At 42.0% G+C, this 22,399-nt stretch overlaps 2 protein-coding genes across 14 annotated transcripts in view; one reads left to right on the top strand and one right to left on the bottom strand.

Annotated features, from left to right (window-relative positions):
* UBE3D (ubiquitin protein ligase E3D) overlaps positions 1 to 7,109 on the bottom strand; it is an 80,986-nt gene extending 73,877 nt beyond the window's left edge. For all 8 annotated transcript variants that reach the window (XR_013538664.1, XR_013538668.1, XM_020795500.3 and 5 more), the window contains exons 1-3: positions 6,906 to 7,109; positions 4,552 to 4,748; positions 2,035 to 2,125 (exon numbers count right to left, since the gene is read on the bottom strand). Coding sequence is in view for 6 of the 8 variants with exons in the window: in XM_020795500.3 (XP_020651159.3) it covers positions 2,035 to 2,125; positions 4,552 to 4,748; positions 6,906 to 6,973 (356 nt within the window). In the remaining 2 variants the exon portion in view is untranslated. The remainder of the gene's footprint in view (positions 1 to 2,034; positions 2,126 to 4,551; positions 4,749 to 6,905) is intronic.
* Positions 7,110 to 8,220: 1,111 nt separating this feature from the next.
* Positions 8,221 to 22,399, top strand: part of DOP1A (DOP1 leucine zipper like protein A) — an 84,152-nt gene continuing 69,973 nt past the window's right edge. For 3 of the 6 annotated variants that reach the window (XM_072999171.2, XM_072999172.2, XM_072999163.2), the window contains exons 1-3: positions 8,221 to 8,328; positions 17,694 to 17,884; positions 18,857 to 19,038. In XM_072999171.2, the coding sequence (XP_072855272.2) occupies positions 17,747 to 17,884; positions 18,857 to 19,038 (320 nt within the window). In that variant the 5' untranslated portion in view covers positions 8,221 to 8,328; positions 17,694 to 17,746. The remainder of the gene's footprint in view (positions 8,329 to 17,693; positions 17,885 to 18,856; positions 19,039 to 22,399) is intronic. The other 3 variants (XM_078380532.1, XM_078380533.1, XM_078380530.1) reach the window with 3 other exon arrangements.

The following is a 22,399-nucleotide window of genomic DNA, read 5'->3' as shown; positions in this document are numbered from 1 at the left end:
GGGAAAAGAAAAAAGCTCAGTCAAGTGGCTGTGTCAGAATTTGGAGCAGTATGTTTTCCCAGCCCATAATGCCAAGGCTTCTGCATTTGCTCAGAAAATTAATACTCCGCTGCACAAAATGTAATGCAGTAAACCGAAGTTTAAACAGATGACACCTTCTCATGTTTCATTTTTCAACCTGCCCGTAGCACAAGTGTGCAGTGATATTTGGGATTAATGGGGAAGGGTCAGTGCCGGAAAAGTGAGGTGAGGAAAATTAATTTAAATGCCACTCTGTTCTGTTCCACAAAAGCTACTGTACAGCAACAGCAAAGGCATGCAAAACATTTTTCCTGTGCGCCAAATTTGCACAACCTGCGAGTGTCCATGTTGCGTGCATCCCTGGCACTCCAAAAACCGTCTCCCCATTTTTGCAATCTCTTGCAGCAGTCAAACCAGGCAGTCTGCAGTCGGCTGCAATAGCACCACAAACACTCAGTAGCCAAAACCCTATTCGTTATGCCTGCCAGTGGTAACCCCATGGGCGTAAATCTTAACTGTGAATTGTTGCACAATTAAGAAGTCACTGCAGGTGTGACTCTGCACGCAACAGCCACTGCCAACACAAACGTGTGGCAATTTGCAAGGGAAATTTATGCCGAGAGCATTACCCCTGTGCAATTTCTCAAAATGGATTCTGGCCCATGTCTTTAAATTAGAGGAAACGTTGGTTGGCCCACCCCCAAGAAATACTGGGGAGAGGGAAGAATTCCTCTCTGACCGCTAAGAAACTGAAAGTCTCACAGAAACATTTAATAAATAAAACACTAGAAACGTATAGACTGCTGCCCCAGCTAATTAGTAAAAATCCAAAATAACTGCCCAAAAATTCTGGTTATGGGGCAGTATATCAATATGGTTAATAAATCATTGGTACAACATAGTTTGATTAGCACCAATTAAAACTCAGAAGACGGTAAGCCAGCTTTCCAGTTTAAATTAACAGTTCCCTTGGCTTGATGCTATTGTTTACATACTGAGAAATCTTAGCATCTGCCTCTTCAGCTTGAAGGCTTTCAGAGGCAGAAGAAAATAAAAACCAAGTTGTTCCAAGAGTGAAGGAACGTATCATTTATAGTGGGCACAGAGTAACGCTACTGTAGGACTGCGGTGTCCGACTGCAGATTGGTTCCCAGCGCCACTCGCGGATGCTGAAATATGTGTAAATATGGAATGCTATACATTGTAAGGTCTCTGGCCTCCTCTAGTGGTCGCTTCTGGAAACAACACCCTGGAAATACATATAAATACAGTGGTGCCTCGCTTAACGAGCGCACCGTTTAACGACGAATCCGCACAGCGATGCGTTTTTTGTGATCGCTTTTGCGATCGCATTGCGATGTTTAAATAGGGTAAACATCGCATTGCGATGATCAGTAAGCGTTTCGCTTACCGATCTTCGCATTGCGATGTTTCAGAACAGCTGATCAGCTGTTCCAAAATGGCCGCCGGATCAAGAAAATGACCACCCGCAGCATTTTCGCGCTGATTCCTCGCTTACCGAGGCAGCGAAAATGGCAGTCCTATGGAGGATTCCCGCTTAATGGTGAGTTTATCCCCCATAGGAACACATTAAACAGTTTAATGCGTTCCTATGGGATTTTTTGCCCCGTATAGCAACATTTCCGGATAGCGACGATTTATCCGGAACGGATTATCGTCGCTATGCGGGGCACCACTGTAGGTGCTTCGGGGGGGTTATTTAGTATTTTCAGCTAGTAGATAAGTGAATAGGCGGACATCGGTCCCACAGACAGAGGAGTCCTACTACTGTACAACAGGTTACTAGAGCTCTAATACACTAATGACAACCCTCTCTTTTCCAAAGATTGTTATGGCCACCTCAGCCACCAAGCCTTGCCTCCTGGCCTTATTAACACCAACTAGAGTTTCTGGAGCAAATGTTTCATCCAAGAAGCTTCCCATTCCTTCTAGCATGGTCACTATTCAAATGCATTTGTCCACAAGAAAGCCACAAAGGAGCACAGCACTTACTGATTGCTTATGATACTCTCTCCGCAGGACTGACAGTAAAAAGTACAACTCTTTTTGGGTTTGAGGCTCTCACCAACAGCTGGCAACACTTCTGAAACAATATCAAAGAACACAGTTCACATTACTTCAACACAGAGGTGTGTGGATGTGTTTCAGGTAGCATGACCAAGAGATATAGTTCCAGAACACACATTTTCTTTAAACATTAAAGAGCCAATAAGATCACATTCATATCAGAAGTTTCCCTGCACAGCACAGTATTAACATAAAAAACCACAGAATCATCAAAGTGCCACACATTATATTTGTAACAATTCAACAATCCTGTTGTATTATTACAAATATATTACTATCTCCATATTATAGATACAATAATCTTCAGCAGATAAAATAATGGCCAGCTAGCAAGTTCATAGAGGAGATGTGATCTTGTTTCTAGAGGATGATGTTGTTAAGGACAACTAGCCGTGGTGGCTATGTAGTGACTCCGGTCTTTATGGCAGCAGCTCTCTTGAGTGCCAGTTGTGGAGGGTTAACAGTAGGGCAGGGCTTGTTCTCTTCTGTCTGCAGGCGTCAGGTTGGCCCCCAGAGGAAGACAGGAAAACAGCCTAGATAGATTATTGGACTATTATTATCCAGTAAGACTGTTCTTACGATTTAGCAGTTACATCAGAGCTTAGAAAAGTTACTTTTTGGACTGCAGCTTATGTAAATGTGAGGTATGGGGATTTTTGGATTTTTTGGACTATAAATAACATAATTCTTCATTCTGGGCGTTCTACCCACCTTACAGATACATGTACAGTGGTGCCTCGCAAGACGATTGCCTCGCGGGATGATTAATCCGCAAGACGATGGGTTTTTGCGATCGCTGTGGCACTTTGCAAGACGATGTTTTCTATGGATGATTATCACAAGACAATATTTTGGTCTATGGTTCACAACTTTTTTTTTTAGACCGATGCTTCACAAGATGGTTTCCCCCCCCCCCCCATTGGAACACATTAATTAGATTTCAATGCAATCCTATGGGGAACTGCGTTTCGCAAGATGATGTTTTCGCAAGACAGCGATTTTCACGAAACAAATTAAAATTGTCTTGCGAGGCACCACTGTATGTGATGATGCACCTTGGGAAGAAGGTCTAAACTGGAAAGCTCTGAAACTTAACTAGGCCTTGCTCCACCTAGCTGGGAGCATCCTTTCTGAGCAGGAAGCCTGGGCTGAGTCAGAGCCCTCAAAGGTGAGCCTCTCTCCCAGGTGCATTGCATTTATATGTTTGTAATGTAGCTAGAAGTCCCAGAATAGAGGACGATGGCATCTGTAGTACAGAAAATCCAAAAATCCCATCCTTAGTAAATATCCCTAAAGAGCCATTCTTTTTCAGGCTTTGTGAAGACATATATCCTTGGAAGAATGTATTCTGTAGTACAGGGATAGTGAACATATAGCCCTCTAGATATCATTGCACTACAACTCCCATCAGCACTAGCCTGTGTAGCCAACAGGGAAAGATCATGAGAGCTGCAGTTCAAAAAACAGTCACTAGGCTCTTCCCATCCTTATTTTAATACAGTATATGACTAATACAGTATCATATAAAAATCCTAGGGAGTTCAAGAAACTAGCACAATTCAAATCAAGGAATAGCAAAGTTTTATTGCAACCAAAATTATTCGTCTTGACAATAAGAAACAAACCATAATTTGTCTACTGGCAGAAAACATTGGGTGAAATCTCTGCATCACCCACTTCTTGTGCGATTTACAGTGCAATCCTCTGCATCTGTTCTCATAAATCCCACTGAGCTCGCTGGGATTTACTCCCATGCAAATATAAATAGGACTGCAGCCTAAATTCCACAGTCAAAATAAGTGTCACCACAGGCATTGATTGTAGCCAGGATGGCTATTTATTTATTTGTTTGTTTGTTTGTTTGGATTTATACCCCACTCGTCTAGACCAAAGGTCTACTCTGGGTGGCATTACAAATTTAAAAAGAGTTAAACCAATAAACAATTGTTTATTGGCTATAGGCAAAATGTGAAGGCAAAGATGGGGAGACCTGGAATGGAGAAACCAGGCAGCACAAGTTTAGAAAAGCTACATTAAAGCCACAGAACAAAAGTGCAAAGTTATAGCAAAAAGCTTTAAAAGCTAGACAAACAGACAGGAACATCCAGTTTAAATATCCCAATACATTTTGACATGCATTCATTTTGCAGATATGGAGCAAGACTGTTCGTAACTTTTGTGGTCACTAAGCTCAGCACAGAGAATAAATCCGCTAAAATCCAATTTGGAGTTAGAGGCACATTAGAGACAAAGAAAGAAGCAACCAACCCAAACTCTGAAGTCTGGTTATACAAATTTCACAGCAGAAACTTAAACCTTCCCCAATCCCATATTTTTCAGTTGAATGGCAGCTTTCTTGCAAAATGTACTTAACCCTTCACAGTATGACCTGCACCCTTGACACAAAGCACATTGTTAATGAAAATAGGCAGTCACTCTTACTTGTATTTAAACCTGCTTGAACCAGTAGTCTCATATGTAAGCCGTCACCAGGCACGTACTGCAGTCCTCGGCAGGAAGGAGGAACAACCCTGACCTCTCGTGGAAGGCTGAATACCTTGCAGTCTTCATCCATTTTTAATTCTATCGAAGATGGCATCACTGTAATATCCACCGGCCACCTTTCTGGCTTTAATTCTCTAAAATATAAATATATTCCAAAGATACCCATCACATTCCACACAATTTTTTGTTTGTTTTCAAACTCAAGGCACTTTTGTACTTCCATTCATAAAAACTTAGAAGGCAGCTTATAAACCAAAGTACAATAAAACAATGAAAAGCAAAGAATAAAAAGCCAATGTATTCTCGAAGGCTTTCACGGCCAGGATCTGATGGTTGTTGTGGGAGTTCCTACTCCTGTCCTCTGAAGATGCCGGCCAAAGAGACTGGCGAAACGTCAGGAAGAACAGCCTTCAGAACATGGCCAAAGAGCCTGAAAAACCCAGAACAACCAATAAAAAGCCAAGTTTGCATAATCAAACTCTCTCTCTCACTTCTTGCACATTGCTGTAGCCTTCCCCACAGTCTCTTCAGGGGTTCGTGTGGCTGCTATCTCACCAGACAGCAGTGGAATAAAGTAACCAAGAAAAAGCTACAGATCTTGGCTGAGTGGCACAAGACTTTCACTCAACATTTCAAGTCAAAAATGGTATTGCCCCCCAGTGGGCCGCAGTTCAACATGTTCTGTTTGGAATTCCCACTGAAGAGAAGTAAGGCAATTCTATGAATGACTATTCAGGAGTAAGTCTCACTCCAAGCTAAGTACATGCCGTATAGCAAGCATGGGTCTCCTGCAGGCCTCAGCCTCACTCAAAAGAACCATCACTTTATAGACGCCTAGTAAGAGCAATCTGTCCTGCCTCCAGCAGCGCACGGCGTGGAAGGGGGCGGCAGATGCTGCCAGAAACCAACCTCAGCCCTTCCTATGAGTGTTGTGAGGTCTCCTCTACAGATTGGAACCACTTTATAGGCCTCACTTGATTAACTAGGAAAACACTCTCCAGAAATTTTGGGGTAAGTTGCCTTCCCCACTTCATGAGTCACTTCTGGATCAGAGATGCCAAGGCCCTGAAAAGAAAGGGCAGGGCTCACTTTGCTGTTTAGGATTGCAGTTCACCAGTGCAATCCTACAAGAGTCTAAGCCAGAGGCACGGTTTGCTAATTTCCAATGAGATTTACTCTTGATTAAACACATACAGAATTGCCAACTTGCATCCATCCCCTAGGGCACTGGTTCTTAACCTTGGGTTACTCAGGAGTTTTGGACTGCAACCCCCAGAAGCCTTCACCACTCGCTGTCCTGACTGGGGTTTCTGGGAGTTGCAGTTCAAAAACACCTGAGTGACACAAGGTTAAGAACCAGTGCCCTAGGGTAGTGGTTCCCACCCTCGGGAAGCCCAGGTACTGTATTCTTGGACTGCAACTCCCAGAAACCCCAGCTAGTGGTGAAGCATTCTGGGAATTGCAGTCCAAGAACACCTGGGTTAAGCAAAGTTGAGAAATACTGACCCAAGATACATATGCCATAAGCAGAGCGAAGATTCACAATGGTGCGTCCACAAACTTATTTTCAGCACCGGGATACAGCTGTTGGGCTTGCTGTATTCAGTAACGGCAAAGAAAATATACAAGTGGAGTGTTTTCCTGGGATAATCAGATCCCACACATCTGGAATGAAGCAGATCTTCCAAATCAGAGAGCACAATCTGGAGAGAGGCTTGAACACCAGCTTCTCTCTGAAATGAGATTTCATGAAGCTGAGTTTCCTCCATGAGCAAAAAAGTATCCAAATAGAATACATAAATATTTTACGGTGGCCTGACTTCAACCTTGCACCGTCTACTTCGCATAAAGAAGTATACAGAACATGGATGCATAATGCTTTCTAGGTATTGTTGGACTGCAACTCCCATAATCCCTCACCATTGGCTCTGCTGGCTGATGGGAGCTGCAGTCCATCAAAAATAAAGGGAGGGAAACAATTTCTCCATTGCTGCTTTAAAGAATCCTGAACCCATCAATTTCAGTACCCCAAATGAATAAAGTTTACAGCCCCTCCACGGAACAACCCCCCCCATCAGCTTTCCTCGTTTCACCAATATAATCTCGGGTGGGACGGAGAGTGTGTGTGATTTTTTTTACTGGCAAGTGAAGCTCGGCCAATCTACGGCAGATCTCGCAAAGACTGACCAAGTAGATCTAGATCTGCCTTCTCCCTGTTCCGGGCGTGGGGTTCATAACATTCCCTCCGAAAGGGTAAATGGTCGGAAAGAGTTGAAACAGCAAATTAGTACCGGATAATCAGCAGCCCGCTCTGACTCCTCTGCCTGATCTCCAGGAACAGGGCGGCGGCGGCGGCCATCCAAGCGGCGCCCCCGGGACCCAAGCCCGGCTTCCCGCGAAGCGATTCAGACGTGTCCGGGGGAACGAGGCACCGCACGTGGGGAAGGGGAACGCCGGCTCAGCCCAGGAAGCGTTGCAGCTCCTCGGGAGGTGCTCGGCACTCACACAGCGCCCTCTCGCTCTGTCCGCCGCCCAGCCAGTCAGCTTTTCAGTCGACTTGGTAACTCCCCAGCGGGGGGGGGGGCGGCGCGGGGCTTTTTAAGAGAGAGGCAGTCCTGTATTATTACCTCCTCGAGTGTAAATCTTGCAGCTGGTATTTGCTCGCTCCAAACATCGGCTTCTGTTTTTTCCCCCCGAAGCAGGCCGCCTCGGGTTCAAATTAAAGCTCACTGAAGAATTCCCCCCCCCCAAAACCGAACCTCCTTCCAGCCCGCTTCAGTGGCGACTGAAGTGCGGAGACTTAATTCGCATCGAGGGGGTCCTCCTGGTCCGGGTCCTCTCGCGCCGCCCCATCCAAACACGCCTTTAGTCTTCTGGAAGGGGGCTTTGTTCCAAGCTAGTCCTGGGCACGTTCTTCAACTCAGGCCCTGGGATGACTTTTGCAGAAACGACCCCCAGCCCCTTGCATTTCAGCAGATCTGCAGCTCCTCATAGATATATACACATACACGACTTTTTTAAAAAAAGGCTTCACTTTCCCCGCCCCCCCCCCTTCGGAGTACGCAGGGCTCGACTTAACAATACAGTACAGCTAATTTGGCGACGGGCCTGGCCCCACCGATCACCCTGGTCCTTATCTCAGGCATAGATAGGATGCGACGCAGGGGCTCAAAGGCTCAGGGGGAGAGCACGGGTTGCCTTTGCATCACCGGAAATTAAGGAGAGGGGAAACAACGTGTAGAGCGATTCTCCCTTCCATGGATCCTCTCTGATTGTGAAACATGTGAATGACTAGAACACTAAAGTTGGACTCAAAGAAAAGGGTCTCGCCAGTTCTGGCCGCGAGTTCACTCGCATAGGACGTGGGAACGCGCACATACACACGCCCAGACGGAAGTCGGCGATTCATAGGAGCCGACTCGGAAAAGTCCCATGCAAGTGTGGAGAGGCATCTGCCCCACGTGTATTGCGGCTCACTCCCTGGCAAGCGAGCATAAGGGTTGCACGGGCCGCCGCTGCACCGGGACCGGGTCGAGCCGGAAAAGAAGACAAAACCTCCGTCCGGGGGTTGCGAGCAGGCGCCGTTCCGCCTGAGGCCCGGCAGGAGGCGCTGTGGCGCCAGGCGAAGGAGGAAGCCGCGCTGCCTGCTGGGAGCTGTCAGTGCCCTCTCCGGTGTGTTTAGGCGGCGGGGCTCTTCCGGCTGAGGACGGCCAGGTAATCCTTCTCCTCGCTTTGCCTCTCTTTCTCTCTCTTTCTCTCCCCCCCCTTTGTTTTCTCTGCCTTTCGGCCGCTCATCCCTCAGGCGCCGGGGCCGAGTTGCGATCGGAGAGAGTCCTCCCATTGGACCTGTGAGAGAGGTGTGTGTGAGAGTGTTTGTGTGTGTGTGTGTGAGTTCCTCGCGGGGTCCCCTTCTGCCCCCGAGACTGGGAGGCTCTTCTGCCTCCAAGGATGCTTGTCGGAGGCTCTCTTCTGCCCCCCCCCCCGTGTGCCCTTCCGTCGCCATCTCCCTCCAAAATGCAAGGTGATCCAGTCAATGGAGGCAAGAGAGAGGCTCCCCAGCTGTGGTGACTTGGCAGTGCTTCCTTCCTTCCTTCCTTCCTTCCTTCCTTGCCTTGCCTTGCCTTGCCACCAAGCCCCATCTGATACATTCACAAGATGCACCCTTGATGTGATTTAGTTCTCTCTTACATTCCCGTCTTGGCCAACTCGGTGGCGTTGAGGACAAATGGGATTCCCCCCCCCCTTCTTCTCTCTGTACTCTATGGGGGGAATGGCAAGCTAATCTGCCCTTTGTACCTGTATTCCTATTTATTTATTTATTGGACTTCTATACCACCTCTTTAGTGCAATGCAGTATTTTCACTTTGGGCTACTTGGTTTGAAGTAACGGGCAGTTGCGATTTGCTGGCGCTCTCTGTTAATATTTGTGCTCTCATTAAAAAAAATGGTGGTAGGGAAAAGTCACCATTTAAATACCCAGTGAAAAGTGAGAAAAACAAAAACGTAGTGGCATATTAAAGACTAACTGATATATTTCAATGTAAGCTTTGGTGGATACACCCACTTCTTCAGACTTTTAATGCCCTGTAAACAACTGTTAAGTAGTAGCTAATCTACTCTAGGGAATCTCTAGGCCACCATAATCTCTTTGAATGAAGAATCTGAGATTAGTAATTTGTGGCTGACATCTATAGTGACAAAATATTGTGATGTCATTGGAATGTTGCATTTCTGTCTTCATTCACTGATTTCAGCAGCAAATCTGAAGATTTGTTGACATGGGAGTCTCTTTGAATATAGGGGGGGCATCAAAATAAACAGGCATAGATTTGTACTGTCTCTCATTTCACCATGGTTCCTTTTTTTTTCAAATGCAGTCTCTTGTAATTAAGCATAGCTTTAATCACCAGTTTTATTTTGCCCTTTAGGCTTTTTCTGGGCAACACCTATTCTTTGACAATCCATTTGCAAAAAACTGAGAGTTTATATTCTCTTTATAATATAATTCCACATCTGTGCAAATTCTGATCTAGAGTCAGTAAAAACTGAAAGTTTATCTTTGTTTTTGCTCATTTTGAACAGCCTTTGGAAGTTTTTTTAAAAAACATTTTCCCTCTGTTCCTGAAAGTGGGACTTTGCTGACAACAGCTGAAGAACTTTAATAACTGTATCCCAAATATCTCTTGAAAGCAAGTTCTACCATGTTATTACTCTGCAGTAAATATGCTTAGATTGTAGAATGTTCAGGTCCTTTGTTGAATTGTGCCACTTCATCTGAGTTTTTTCCTGTTTATGTGTGCACAGGAGTGCACCCTCAGTTCTTGTATGTATAAAATGGTCGTACAGTGTAGGTGTAAATAGATGTAAACACACCAAACATTAGAAATGCAGTGCATGGAACGGCATTGTGTCAGTAACACATTTGATTAATGTTAGGCTTTTTCATTTTATCAATGCTTCTTAACCTCTCTCTAAAAGCTTCTGGTAAGGCACTTTTGCTGAAACAAGTAGCTGTCATTTGGGCTATAGGTAGTGAAAAATAACACACTGCAGTCCCTTCACTTGACTGTAGGAATCCTGGTTACTTGTAGAAAAAATAATTGTTTTAAACACCATGAATATGTGAACAAAGAATGCTGCCTAATACTGAGGTAGACCATTAATTGGTCCATCTCACTGTTTATTACCACAATTACTGTACATCTTGTGCTATTGGATGTAAAGGCACATTAGAGATCCAGGGTGGATTTAATTTAAATCAAATTGCTTTAAATTGAATTGCGATTTAAATCAATTTGATTTTTAAAAAATGTTGATCTTTACTCACCCCGTTAGAGACTTCCAAGATTTACAGTATTTGGTACAAACCTTTGTAGACTGCAGTCCAAACATGTAATGAAATGGGTTACAGTTTGGGAGAGCTTGTGGAAGATGAAGCTTGTCAGTTTTTAAAAGACTTTCAGTTTTGCTGCTAAAGCATAGCTCCCCTTCCACTCCCAATATATTAATTTCCACCTTACTTCACTATCTCTAGTATTCTTGGAATTTCAGTATAGCCATTCTGGATGCAACAGAAGAGTTACAAATCTCTGCCAGTGCTTGCTAATTATAAACTAGTAGGATGATTAGACTGTTGGCCTTTTTTCTTTTTCTTTTTTGGTAGAATAGCTTGGTGGTTTAGGTATCTGGTTGTGGAGCCAGAGGTCGAAGACTTGATTCCACACTATGCCTTCTGCAAGTAGAGTCAGCCTGTGTGGTCTTGAGCAAGCTGCCAAGTTCCAGGGCACCCCCAGAAGAAGGGAATGGTAAACCACTTTTGAGTAATCTCCCTGGAAAACGCTGAAAATTTGATTTGATGGCACATGATTATTAGGGTTAAGAATTACTGAACAAACAAAACAGGCTGGTTCACTGAAAGTTTCTTAATCTAACTGATAATGAGAGAAAGGGCAAAGTCAACAAAGGAGGGCTTTTCAAGAAAGAAGAAAATAGAGTGCTTTTAAACTGTTCCTTTCAGTTTAGTTAATATTTCAACTCTGGTGTTTTGAAAAGGGAAGAAGTAGCCTGGGAGAGGTCATGCTTTGAACCATTGTTGGGGTTTTGGCTTGGAATTGAGTAAGAATGGGAAGGCTCAGTGTGTGGAATTTTGTAACCCTTTCTTCCCCAGCATGGAAAGCAAAGGGAAGCCTTTGCATAATTGTTTCATATTTGCTTTGTGCCTCTGCTGTTGTTTGCCTGTTTCTCTGCTCAGGCTAGGGTGAGGAGCTGACACTTACAAAGGAAGAATAATAGAGGTTTTGTTAGGGCAGGAATGGGGAAGATGTTGTACTGCAACTGCCATAATCAGCTATGCTTTCTGTGGTTGATGGGCACTACAGTCCCAAAGTGGTTGGAGGCAGTATGAGTTAAACAGATTTCTGGCAGAAGGAAGGCCAAGGTGGTCAGTTTCACCACAAATGTAACTGCTGGATGATGATGAGGCTTACAAGGAAGGAAGGAAGGAGCAAGGTATGATGGTGTGTGTAATACCTTACTCTGATGCTGCACTCAATAGAAGACATAGCCTTCTGCCATGATAGAAGATTTTCAGTATGCTTCCCCTGTATTTCTGGAAATGGTATGGAAATGTCATTACTAAGGATTTCCTCTGTTAAATTTTTGACGGCCACTGTTTGTGGATTCTTGTCCCTATATTTGGATTTGTGGTAGAACTTGTGTTGAAAATTTTCTGAAAATGGCTTAGAAATGTATTCCCCAACCCAGTCTTCTCCTGATGTTTTGGACCATCCAGTTCAGCCAGCATGGTGAATTGTGAGAAATGTGAGAATTACAATTCAAAACCTCTGAAGGGCACTAATTCACAAAGGCTATCCAGGAGAAAGCCATGTTTAATAAATAAGCCACAACCTTCAAGCACGTATTAACAAACAGGGCTGCATATAAGACCCATATGAAGGCACTGGTGTGATGGTGCATATAACCTTCTTAAAGTTGCATATTTCCTAGCTTGGAGAAGTAATTACAATTCTGTCAGTGTGCAGGGTGTCATGCAACACAAAGCAAATATGTAAGAATCAAAACGCACAATTGTCAATTGTTTGAACAGTAACTTTAGGTACAACAAAAGACTGCTGTTAGCCAAGTGAGCCAGCTTTCAGCTCTTACCTTTAAAGATTAATTATATATTAGAACTCTATATTCAAATGTTTGTAGGGAGAAATATCATTTGACTAGGTATAATGGCCCATTGTTTGACATAGCTTGTTAGTTTTCTGAAAACCTTTTTGTCTTCATGCTCTTCCTATATTCATTTGAAAAATATTTAGCTGATGTGCGAAGTACAGTGATCAGATCAGCTTTGGTGGACTTTTCAATACTTTTTCCTTAGAATATGATTATGGTCTCCTCCTTATCAGGAGATCGGTGATTATGGTCTCCTCCTTATCACAACAATACACCCACAACAAAACACACTGATCACCATAATCACCCATCTCCTGAAAAGGACAAAAGCTGACCCCACAGCTATAAATACTCAACTCCCAAACAAACACCACCAGAGCACCGAGTTCTATTCCTGTCCTCTAAAGATGCCGGCCAAAGAGACTGGCGAAACGTCAGGAAGAACAACCTTCAGAACACGGTCAAAGAGCCCAAAAAACCCATAACAACCATTAGATCCTGGCCGTGAAAGCCTTCGCGAATACAAATCTAAGATTCATTTGTGAAGGAAATAACCAAGACTGAAGCCACTAAAATTAAAATATCTTTGGCCTCTTTACCTTAAAATTAAACTTCCTTACACTAAGATTTTGGCTGTTACAATGCTATAACTATTCTAAGAAACCCATGGTTCAGATCTTATGTGACTTTATGCAGGGTTCTCCTTTCAGCCTAAACCTCCTACAGTATTTCCAGTGTGACATAAAAGAACAAACCATGTTACATAATAGCTACAATATAATGCAGTGTCTTGCAGATGTTTTGGGCTAGAACAGTGGTTCCCAAAAGTGGGTCCCCAGATGTTGGTGGACTACAAATCTCAGAAATCCTGGCCAGCCCGGTTAGTGGTGAAAGCGTCTGGGAGTTTTATTCCAAGAATGCCTGGGGAGGCAGGGTTGAGAACCACTGAGCTAAATCTTCCCTTAAAATGGGATGGTGGGAAGATATGGTCCTGAACATCAAAAGCAGGACCAACAGGCAATTATTGTTGCAAAGATTACTAATGCAGGATATGTATCAGTCTATAGAAACACTATATTGTATACATTTTAAAAATATTATTTACTTCCCTTCCACCAGTTGCATATAAACTCTAAGTGACATCTTTTAAGATTCTCCGAGATAAACTTGTCAGCAGAACTCTTCAACCCTGTACGTTTGAGGTGTCAGGTTTTCTGGAAAGTTTATTGATTAAGAGACGAATATATTAGAAATAAGTTGCCACGTGGTGACACTACGGGTTAAACCGCAGAAGCCTTTGTGCTTTGAGGTCTGTAGATCTTTAGCTGTAAGATAAAATCAATGTGACGAAGTGAGCGCTTGTCGCTTGTCCCAGCTCCCGCCAACCTAGCGGTTCGACAGCATGCAAAATGTGAGTAGATAAATAGGGACCACTTCGGTGGGAAGGTAACAGCGTTCCGTGTCTAAGTCGCACTGGCCATGTGACCAAGGAAGACTGTCTTCGGACAAACGCTGGCTCTATGGCTTGGAAACGGGGATGAGCACTGCCCCCTAGAGTCGAACACGACTGGACATAAAAATGTCAAGGGGAACCTTTACCTATATTAGAAATATATTTTATTTAAGAGTATATTTAGGCTATTTTGAAATGTATTTCACTGAAACCTATGAAATCTCTTTTGGCCACAGTTCTGTGAGTGCAGGAGAATTGTAACATGCAATATATCCCAGAAAGAATTGAGCAAAGATGGTTTCTTAAATTAATGAAGCTACAGTGCTGATTTGGAAACTAATGATTCAGAAAACTAGCTCTAATTGCTTGAATAATTTATTTCTTGTCTAGAAACAATTAGTCAAGTACTACCAATTCACCCTAGTTTTTACCAATTTCCAAAGCTCCAGTGTTTCCTAACCTAGGAGTTGTGACCTCCAAGGACGTCACAGGTCATCTTAGATGTGTTGCAACCCTTGTTAAATAATTTCTTCCTTGACCTTTTGGAGCAGGTTATTTAAGTGTACAGTATGTGCATATATAAGAAATGGGGTCTTTTGAGCAAGAAAGACTTCATTAAAAGTGTCTTTTTATGCAAATGTGGTGGTGGGTATCGTAGGTTACTTGGCTTGAAAAAGGTTGGGAACCAATACTTGAGTTAAAGCCCCCACCTCAAGGCCTGTAAGGTAGTAGTGTTAGCTAAGAAATCATGGTCTTGTATTTCTCTGTTGCCATTTTTAAGTTATTTTAAAGTTGAAATTTCATTTAAATTTATTTTAAACTATTATTTAAAAATAAATGGATAAATAAAAGGTACTAGAGTCAACTGAATTGTTTTGGGAGATGTATTTGACTTTAAGGAATTGTGTATGAGTTATGTGCCTCCCTGTCCCCAAATAATCTTTCACCCACGGTGATTTTCCATCGATGATTATATTGTCCTCATTGTGTTTTCAGAGCTGCACAACAGGAATTAAGTCACCAGCTTTGTACAGATTTATTTTTTCTAACCTTTTATGAATAGAAAACGTCTGGGGACAAAAATTGTCACAACAAATCTATTACCAGTAAGGTACTTCTTGTCCCAGCCGTTGTAATGTATTAAGGCAAGAATTGTCTCATGCCATTTTTTTCATGTTGCCAAGAAAGAAACATAATGAAATAATCTGTCAGTAAATTGGCCTCATTTGCAAATTTTCAATGAGTTCAGAAAATATAAAACAATTGCAGCCTGTAGTCTTAAGCCTACGGCAGACCCTCATTGAAATCCTGGAGGGTCAGAAGATTTAGCAGAAGTCACTGAGTGCAAGTTCTTTCACTCTGGTACTTGAAATAACTCTCATCTAGCAAAATATTTTATTAATAAGCATTTTTAAAGGATTTGCACAGCAATCCATATGCTGTAGTTTGAAGACTGAAACAGTATTTCTCAGGTTCTCCAAACCAAAATATTATATGTGTGGTATCTTTTAATTTCCCTCGACTTTTGCATTCCTTTTCTATCACCAGTGAAGGAAGGTATTGGAATCCTGCTTTTTTAGAATATTGTCATAGGTATATATGCAATAATTTATTCTTGATAGCTACAGAATAATCTGCTTTTTATGTTCCTGATATAAAATTCGTTTCGGCAATATCTTTTGGAAATAGCTGAAGTCACAGAAATATTTTCGGGACGTGGTGGCGCTGCGGGTTAAACTGCAAGAAGCCTCTGTGCTACAAGGTCAGAAGACCTGTAGTCGTAAGATCGAATCCACGAGTGAGCCCCCATCGCTTGTCCCAGCTCCTGCCAACCTAGTGGTTCGAAAGCATGCAAAATGCAAGTAGATAAATAGGTACCACCACAGTGGGAAGGTAATGGCGTTCTGTGTCTACTCGCACTGGCCACGTGACCACGGAAGTTTGTCTTTGGACAAAAGCTAGCTCTGTGGGTTGGAAACAGAGATGAGCACCTCCCCCTAGAGTTGGACACGACTGCACAAATTGTCAAGGGGAACCTTTACCTATACCACCCATTTGGCTACCAATGGCACTGTTCACAGTAGAAAATAGACCACTAATCAGCAATAATAAAATAAAATAAAATAAAGTAACATTGAAAGAATATAAAAGATAAACATACACTAAACATTATTAATTAGAAACATCATAAACTTAAAAATTCAACATAAAAAGAATAACATTTAATAAAAGATCTGCTGGGCATTCCAGTGGTGGGGTTATCTTCATCTTCTGCTGGACTCACAATAAAAAAAGTAAATAGATGCTGTCTTGTTCTTTCCTTCCTAAAAAGTCACAGCCACCATGTGATTATGGGAGTTGTAGTCTAAATAGTAATGTTTCCAAAATCTGCAAGGTTCCTTCAGTGTCTCTAGAATGAGCCACCATTCCAGAAGCTCTGCAGTTCTAAGGCTATTAAATATTGTGGTATATGCAGGCTATTTATAGACAACTCCACAACAGAAAGTCGAAATACAGTAATATGTGGAAAGTCAACCAAACCAGTGAGAATCAAATCAGAGCTCAGAAGTAGAGCAATAAAAACATCCACAATTCAAATGGCCTGGAAAAACAAATCTTTGACACTGAAAATGCATTGCAATAGTTGAGGGTGGGGGTTTACAAGAGATGGCATTAAATAGACAATTAGCTATTTGTTTAAAAAAAAGGCCTTTTCATTGATGGCCAATAACTCACTTGGTGGCGATACTTTTAAAAATACCTGTCTTTAAAAGTGGAACATAAATTTGTAAATAAATGAATGATTGGCCTCAGACAGTGTTCTCAAAGCATTGGGATAATATGTTCCTTAAGATACTGAGTTCTGCTGCAATTTTTTCCAGCAAGGAAAAGCAGTAGTGATGTCCAACTTCACTACTTAAGGCATTTCATCTCTCTTACTGACCTCCTTGTGGTAAATATTTGAGATGTTGCCTTATCCCATATCGCACTGTCCTGCCTTCCTTTGCAGGAGTGATTTTGCGGCAATGAGCAGCAACTGCAGGGAGAAGTAGGTCTGTGGATTGCTGCTCACCTGTCTGGATCTGGGCCACTACCTTCAACTGCTGCCACTTGTTAGTAAAATGCAGAAGGCTATGTGATGCCTAGGGGAAGAAGCTGTGATGGCTCTCTGGGGAGTGCAACGTGTAAAATGTCTGGGAGCCAGGAGTTGCGGCTTTGGAATGACTTTGCTCTCAGCATATGTGATTTGATGACTCAAATCGGCCATGCATGTCCATATTTCCATTTTTCATTTCATTTGTGGGGGGTGGGGGTGGGGTGGGGTTGTGAGACTTAAGTTAAATGCAGTGCCCTAGCCAACATTTCTCAGAGTCTTGCTTCATTTGCTTGCCTAGAATCACTGAACAAGAGGATTTCTGAGCGACTGGGTAGACACAGTGTATTAATAGGCTGCATTCAACTTGGCGAATCACACAGCTTGTACACTTGAACCCTAATTTTATAAGTTGTTTGATCTCTTCCTACAAAAGGGTATAGCATTTTTCCCCCTTCCGGGGTAGTGCTTGTACTAATGGAGTGGTATCTAGATTGAATAAACTTTTAAAAAATGTGATCATTGCTTCATACATCAAGCAGGATTTGTTCCTGTGATGCTTTCTGTGGTGCTTTCCAGAATTATTAGCTCTCTCTTGGCTTGGATCAAGCAGAACGGGCAGCGATGGAATTTGACTTTTCTGCTTCCTCATTTTTTAGCAGCCTCCTGCCCAAAAAGATTGAGCATCCAGGAACCATGCTGAATGACGGTGAGGTTTGGAGGAAAAGAAGGTGCCCCCTTTTCCAAGCCAGTGTTCTTGCAGATTTTGTAGTATTTCTCTAGGGCACCAGCTGTTTGGTTGGTTAACAGTGATAATGTGGATCAACACAAACAATTGTGTCTTTTCAGTTAACGCCTTTACATGAATTGCAAGCTGTTCTCTAGTAGCACTCCACGGGAGGATGAATGCAGAGGAGCTGGAACTACTGGGTGACTCCAAGTACAGGAACTATGTAGCCGCTGTTGACAAGGCTCTGAAAAGTTTTGAGTACTCTAGTGAGTGGGCTGACTTAATTTCTTCACTGGGAAAGCTAAACAAGGTATCGTGCTTATGTATCTGTTTCCTTTCCGTATCTTTTTGACATTCCTTTGTTAATTGTCTACTGTGACTCTTCACTGTTTTGTCTGGAGTGCTTAGCAAACTTGGTTTTTTTTCTGAGATTGGCTTCTTCTGACTGTATTTTTCGCTCCGTAAGACGCACCTTTCCATAAGTCGCACCAGTTTTTTAGGAGAAGAAAACAGGAAAATATAATCTGTTTTCTTCGCTCCATAAGACGCACAGACTTTCCACCCCCTGTTTTGTGGGGGGGAAAGTGCGTCTTATGGTGCGAAAAATATGGTACTTGTGGGCACCATGTTTTTGACAGTCGTACTTTGCTCTTGCATTTGAACTGGACAGCTATGCCTTTTGTTCTCAGTGTGGGTTTGCATGGGTGTTGCAAACCATGGCTTCTTCCTCTACGAGATCTCACATGAAACGCAGTTGGCCGGTCAGTATGTAGTAGTGGATTTCTGTAACATAAGTCATTATAGCAGCTCAACTGACATGGAGAGGAGAATATACAAATGCAGGGATGTTTTACATCATGCCAAAATCAGATCTCTTGCATATCAACTGACTCAACCTTTTTTTCTTGAAATGTTGCCGGAACTTTTTAGTTCACATCATTAAAGGGCAAATATTTACTTTTTAATTCAGATAGTTATATCCTGTGTTTTCAGCAGTAGTAATGTAAAGTAAAAGTAAGAAATGGATAGTTAGAAAAATGCATCCTAAAATAAGCCTCTCCCCTATAGAAAGGTTACACATTTTGGTAACTGGGTTGTTTTTTCCATTAACTCAGCAGTTTGGTCAGCTACATGGGTTTTCCTACTATGCTGTGACTTCCCTTAGCAGAACATGAAAAGAACATTGGGCTACCAGCTGTTAAATTCAATAAACTTCTTTCTGGGTAGAATCATTTGACGGTTGGCTACAATTCTAAAAATGTATTTCTGTTTTTCCTTTCAGGTTCTCCAAAACAATGCAAAGTACCAAGTTGTACCAAAAAAGTTGACGGTAGGCAAACGCCTTGCACAATGCCTTCATCCTGCCTTGCCAGGTGGGGTGCACCGCAAGGCCCTTGAAACATATGAGATTATCTTTAAAATCATTGGGCCCAAGCGCCTTGCCAAAGACCTCTTCCTGTACAGGTAAAGACCTTGATACTGTACTGTAGTTTCAGAATTAGTTGGCCTTCATCACATTTTAGTTCTGTTATAATAAATGTAACAGCATATTTTTATACGTCCAGCACAACATTTCCCATGTATGTTAGTGCAGCTTTCAAGAACACCACGAAATATTTGAAATAGTTCAAAGATCCTGGCGGCTTATGTCAGCCTATATCCAGTCACTATGAGAACAGCTGTTTTAGAATGGTGAGGAAGACCTTTTTTGGCTCCCAAGGAGCACAGGGGCTGCCGCCACATATTTCCTTAAATCAGAAAGAATAGGGATGAATTCAGTTTCATGTGTCCAAGAGCTTTTTCAAAATGCTAACTTCTTTCATGCAAACATGTTTACAGGTATTTGTGTGTGCAGAATACTGTGTGAGGAAGCACCTGTGTTGCACCTCTCCTCCTCTTCCCATAAACATGACCACAGGGTGGATAAAAATCAAATTGATTAAAGAAAAAAAATCTTATTTTTTTAAAATCATGATTTATATAAATCTGATCTAAATCAAATCCACCCTGCATGACTGCCAGATACCTGTGAAGAGACACACTAACTAGAATCCAGTTGGTGCAACTCTGCCATAGTATATGGCAGTGATGCCATCAGCTGGTGATGGAAATCTTTAATTTAATTAAATGCTTCCTATCCCCCACCACTTCATAAATACAGATCTGACGTTCACGGCAGGATGTTCTTCTAGAACATGGAAAATATAACCAGTGACTATTTGTGGTTTACCCCAACTTTTTTGTCATAATATGGCAATAAGCATAAATACTAACATCCTCTTCTATAATCCATTGTTTTGATAATCTAAATTTAATATGTTCGTATGAGAAGATTTTTAAAAAGTTCAGATTGAAGCAGCTAAACTTCAATATGTCTGCTCACCTGCAGACATACATTCTAGTATTAAATTAATTGCTCCTTTTTTTTAGCAACTGGACACTGCCTATTTTTTCTTTGATAGTATAAATTGTAATAAAAATCAGAGTACTTGGAAGAGTGGTTAGAGAACATGCAATTATTTTAATAAGATAGAGTAGCAATTTATTATGTAAATAAGCATCAATTTAGAGTGGAAGAAAAATAATGGTTTTGCCCAGCAAATATGTCTATGCAATAAAAGAAAAATTTTATGATAAGCGTAGCTGGGAATCTATGAAACTTTATCTGATGGTTCCCAGAATTAGTTTCCTATGAGAGCAGGCATAAAGACTGACAGAAACCTACCCTGGCCATATTTTCCCTTCCATCTTAGCTCCACTTGTACTCTACATTTGCATGAAGTGCATAAACTAAATGTAGCCAAAATATGGAAGGCAAAAATTTAATTAATAATTTTTTAAAAACTGATTGTTTTTAATGGAATGGGTTCCATATCTTCTAAACCAGCAGATTGACTAAGATTCAAATGCTCTGTCCCAGAGATCCCATGAAAAACCTATGGCCCGTATAGGAATAAATGATTAAAGTACTTTAAGGAAAAGAGTAAGAAGGAAAGCACTAAGTCTCAGCTAAAGGCAAAAACATGTTGTTTATTTTTTAAATCAAGAATCATTCTTCTATTTTAAATAGAAATAGGTACAAATTGGCAGGTTGGTGTTTTGTCCAGGTTCGTTTACCACAACAGGTGTTTGGTGGTTCAGCATTCTTCCCCCTTTGACAGTCACCTGCTCAGAAGCAGTACCTGGAGGAGGTGGGGCAGGGAAGCCGGGATGCTGCTTCTGAGTGGGCACCTGCCAGGGGAGGTGGGGTGCCAAACTACTGCCGAAAACAAACTGGAACAAACTGCTGAACTGGCAGTTCATGCCCATCTCTAATCTTAAAGCAATGTAGCAGCCAATGTTTTGGACTGTTCTGTGTAGTGGCTGTTTGCTGCCATGAAGAAAGGTTACTTTTGTTCAAAGCAGACCTCTATTTTTTTAAAAAAAGACTCTATTGTATAGTTATAGTCTAGGTTGTGTTAATGAATGTGCATAGGCTTTTCAGCTATTTTAAAAAGAAAAAATGGTAATGGAGATTTAGACAACCCATGACATGAGCAAAGTTCTGCCCACTGCATATTCCTCCTCATGGAAGGGGCGGAAGGAAAAAGAAGACTTTATACACCACAGCCTAACGTCTTCACCAGTATCCACTATGGGGCTCCACTGGTGAAATTGCTCCTCCTTATGGACGTGGAAGGGGCAATACCTTCCTCCTCCCACTGAATCTGAGAGGATTAGGACATTATCTGGAGCCTGTTTGCAGACAGAGCAGAGAGCTACAGATGGGCAAGGAAGGAACATCCAACTGGGGACAGTACTGGGTTCAGGTTTTCCAGCTGGCACAGTTGAGATACCATGCAAGAGTATCTCAGTACTTGGCACAATACCTGGTAGTGTACTGTTGCCTTCCAGCCCTCTTTTCTCACCCAAGGATCTTTTGCTAAGTTGAGAAAACATGCTTGCTTGCACAAGAGATGTCCTGCCATCTCTGGATCCAACATAATATATATAAGCGCTCTAAATTTGATTCAGTCAGTATTTCTTTTCACAATGGGCAGAATCATTTTGGCAATTATGGAGAGCAACGCTCTGCAGATGTTGCATTCTGCACAACATTTGGCACAAGCCAGAGAGAGTCCTATTCAATGGAATGGGGATTTCTGATTATGTCAGTGGGTAATGAGTAACTGCTTGCACAAATGGTAAGAAAGAGAAAGCACAAATGTAAGAGCTCATTTACGCTTGTGGTTAAAAGAATCAGGATTCTAGACAATGGTTGAAGTGCAATTAAGCATATATTATGTGCTTCCGTAGTCATATTCAGGTGCTTGTATAATTAAGAAAGTCATTTGATTGGGTGTATACGGATATTTATTCCATTATCACAGCTACTGGTTGTGTGAGACTAGGGTACGTTCCATCTTGGACAACTTCTTATGTGTCCTTAACAACGTTTTCTTATCTGTGATAATAAATTATGGCTGAAATTTTGTCACACAGATATACATGCATAATACAAAGCTGTGAAAGTAGTATAAACAGTTGCAAAAGGATGGAAGTACCGTAATATCTATGGAGCACTTTTGTAGGCATGCAACAGTCGTGACACAAACCACACGACTGACCACACAATCAATTGCTGGCTGCCTTTGCATAATGCCCGGCATACTTCCTCAGACAAACTTGAATAGGATTTAAGACATTGAGTCATAACAACTACTAATTTTCTGAGCAATTCCTTGGGAAATCAGCATCAAAAAAAGATATGTTTAATTAACATCTTTCTCGTCAGAGAATGCTTAAAATAAAAAGTTGTACTTTTCCCTGTACTGTAGTTGCTTAG

The sequence above is a fragment of the Pogona vitticeps genome, chromosome 1 (assembly GCF_051106095.1).
Source record: "Pogona vitticeps strain Pit_001003342236 chromosome 1, PviZW2.1, whole genome shotgun sequence".
NCBI lineage: Eukaryota > Metazoa > Chordata > Lepidosauria > Squamata > Agamidae > Pogona > Pogona vitticeps.
The sequence above is the reverse complement of the archived record's forward strand: the minus strand, read 5'-3'. Positions and strand labels throughout refer to the sequence as shown.